Source organism: Pteropus alecto, unplaced genomic scaffold (assembly GCF_000325575.1).
Source record: "Pteropus alecto unplaced genomic scaffold, ASM32557v1 scaffold30, whole genome shotgun sequence".
Taxonomy (NCBI): Eukaryota; Metazoa; Chordata; class Mammalia; order Chiroptera; family Pteropodidae; genus Pteropus; species Pteropus alecto.
In genome coordinates, this window is record NW_006429782.1 from 679,017 (window position 1) to 681,131 (window position 2,115).

The 2,115-nt window shown below is 56.1% G+C and overlaps 1 protein-coding gene across 1 annotated transcript in view; it reads right to left on the reverse strand.

The window, feature by feature from the left end:
* Positions 1–226, reverse strand: part of DAZAP1 (DAZ associated protein 1) — a 21,939-nt gene extending 21,713 nt beyond the window's left edge. Inside the window, exon 1 of the mRNA XM_015585530.2 lies at positions 198–226. Coding sequence (XP_015441016.1) covers positions 198–211 — 14 coding nt within the window. The 5' untranslated portion in view covers positions 212–226. The remainder of the gene's footprint in view (positions 1–197) is intronic.
* Positions 227–2,115: the final 1,889 nt, after the last annotated feature.

Here is a 2,115-nt window from a genome sequence, read left to right on the forward strand (position 1 = left end):
GCCGTTGCGGCTTCCTTGTTCCATCGCGAGTGGGAAGTAGTAGAGGCGCGCGGCGTCCGCTGTGGCCAGAGGCCCCGCTGCACCTCACCGGGCCACGCACGCCGACGACGCCACGACAGCCAGAGAGCTCCTGCGCTCTGGCCGCTCCCGCTGTCCCCATCTCGCAGAAGATACCGAGGTCAGAGAGGCTCAGTCACCTGCCCAAAGTCATTGACTCAGGGGAGGAATTGTAATCAGATCCAAGAGTTGGCTGATAACTCAGTGATTCTGAAAACATTATGAGCCCCTGCTATATGCCAAGCGTTGCTCCTGCTCCCGATTGGTCACATTAGTGGGTCTCATTCGGGTTGATTCTGCCCAACCGTCCCCTACAGTCGCAGGGCTGGCAGCCCATTAAATACATAGAACACTTTTAAGTTCTCTGGTGGACGGCCGCCTGAGCCCAACCGGGCTTCAAACAGATGAGAAACTTTCAGTCCATCACGTGACATTTTTTACATGCTTGGAGCATTACATGATGAATCATTAACTCGAGCAGGTCAGTACTTTGCGGTTTAAAGGCCTCTGCTGCCGATTGGCAAGTGTGGGCGACACTGGCCAAATTCACTTCAATGGGAACAGCAGAAGCCTTTGTGTGACCCCCGACCTCCGGTGAACTGTCACCGGCCCGGGCCCAGCAAAGAGAAAGCGAAGGGAGGAGGACTAGGTGAGGATTCATGGTCGTCTCTCTCAATCGTCCATTTTTAGAATTTTCCTAATTTAAAAAATGAACTTGGTGAAATAGAAACGAGTTTTTCGCATGGGATTGGCAAGGGCGTAAAGGAAGTCCAGGGCGACTTCTCCCCTTTACTGGAAGGTGGTTTTGAACCCTGAGCTTGAAACGTGCACGTGGAACTTTAAGCCCTTCCATCTTGAAGGGGGTGGGGGATGTCCTGGTGGAAGTGGGACATGGGGACCGATGTTGGCTCACGGGGAGAGCAGACTACCGCCCTCTGGCCAAAGCGCCCGCCATCTGTTTTTGTAAATAAAGCTTTATTGGCTCGCGGTCACGCCCATTCCTATTCGCGGCGCTTTCACAGCACAATGGCTAGAGACACTGGCCCGCACAGCTGCAGTTATTGACTGGACCTTCAACAGAAAGTTTCTTGGGTTCTGTAAAAACGATCAGGACCTCCCTGGAACAGCAGCCCCCAGCAGGTCCACTACGGTGTGTGTCACCTTTTGAGCCTTCATTGAAAACTTCCAGCCTGGCCACCAGGGGTCACCTGCGTGGGCTCAGGGTGGGGGTGGCCAGTCATCATCGCTTTCTCTACTCTTCCGCAGTTCGAATTTATATAACAATCAATTAGCTATCGTTAGGGGAAAATGCATAGTAGTATTACGAACGAAGCGAAGAGTGTGTCCTATTGGGCACCCGCCACCAGGTGGCGCCCTAGTCCAGGAGTACTTTCGGGGAGTCCAGGGGGCGGGGAGGAGCCTTTGAACCCCGGATGTCTCACCACACGGCCCCTCCCCGCTCCTATAGCCCGGGCCCTGCCTTCAGACCTTCCGGCCACATTTCCACCTATGCGTCCAACCCCTCCCCAGTCTGCCCCTCTGGTCTCTCTCCTGGGCTCCAGCCCACGTTCCCCAAACCTGCTCCGCCCCATCTCCACCTCGGTCAGTCAGCTTCCTCTTTGTGTCAACCCCCTATCAGTCATCAGCTGCCTTCAGAACCTGTCCTGGATCCAGCCACTTCCCACCGCCCGCGCTGCTATCGCCCCGGCCAGGCCTCCGCCGTCTCCCACCTGAACATCAATTTGAAATAAATTTGAAAAAAGTCTTCTCCCCTGATTTCCCCAGGCCCCAGAATGGCTCCCAGAGTCCTCGCATGGCCCAGGAAGCCCGGCCTGCGAACCTCTCCTCTCCTCGCCCACCTCGCACGTCTCCCCGCTGCTCTCCAGACTCTCCCGGCTTGTCCCACCTCAAAGCCTTTTCTTGGACTGTACCCCCTGCCAAGACGCCGTTTTCACGAATGCACGGCACCTGCTCGCGGGGGCCTGCCCGCACCATCCCGGCCAAAACAGCGCCTCCTTTCTTTTCTTGCCGCTTGTTTTTGCCGTCCCAGGACTTAGC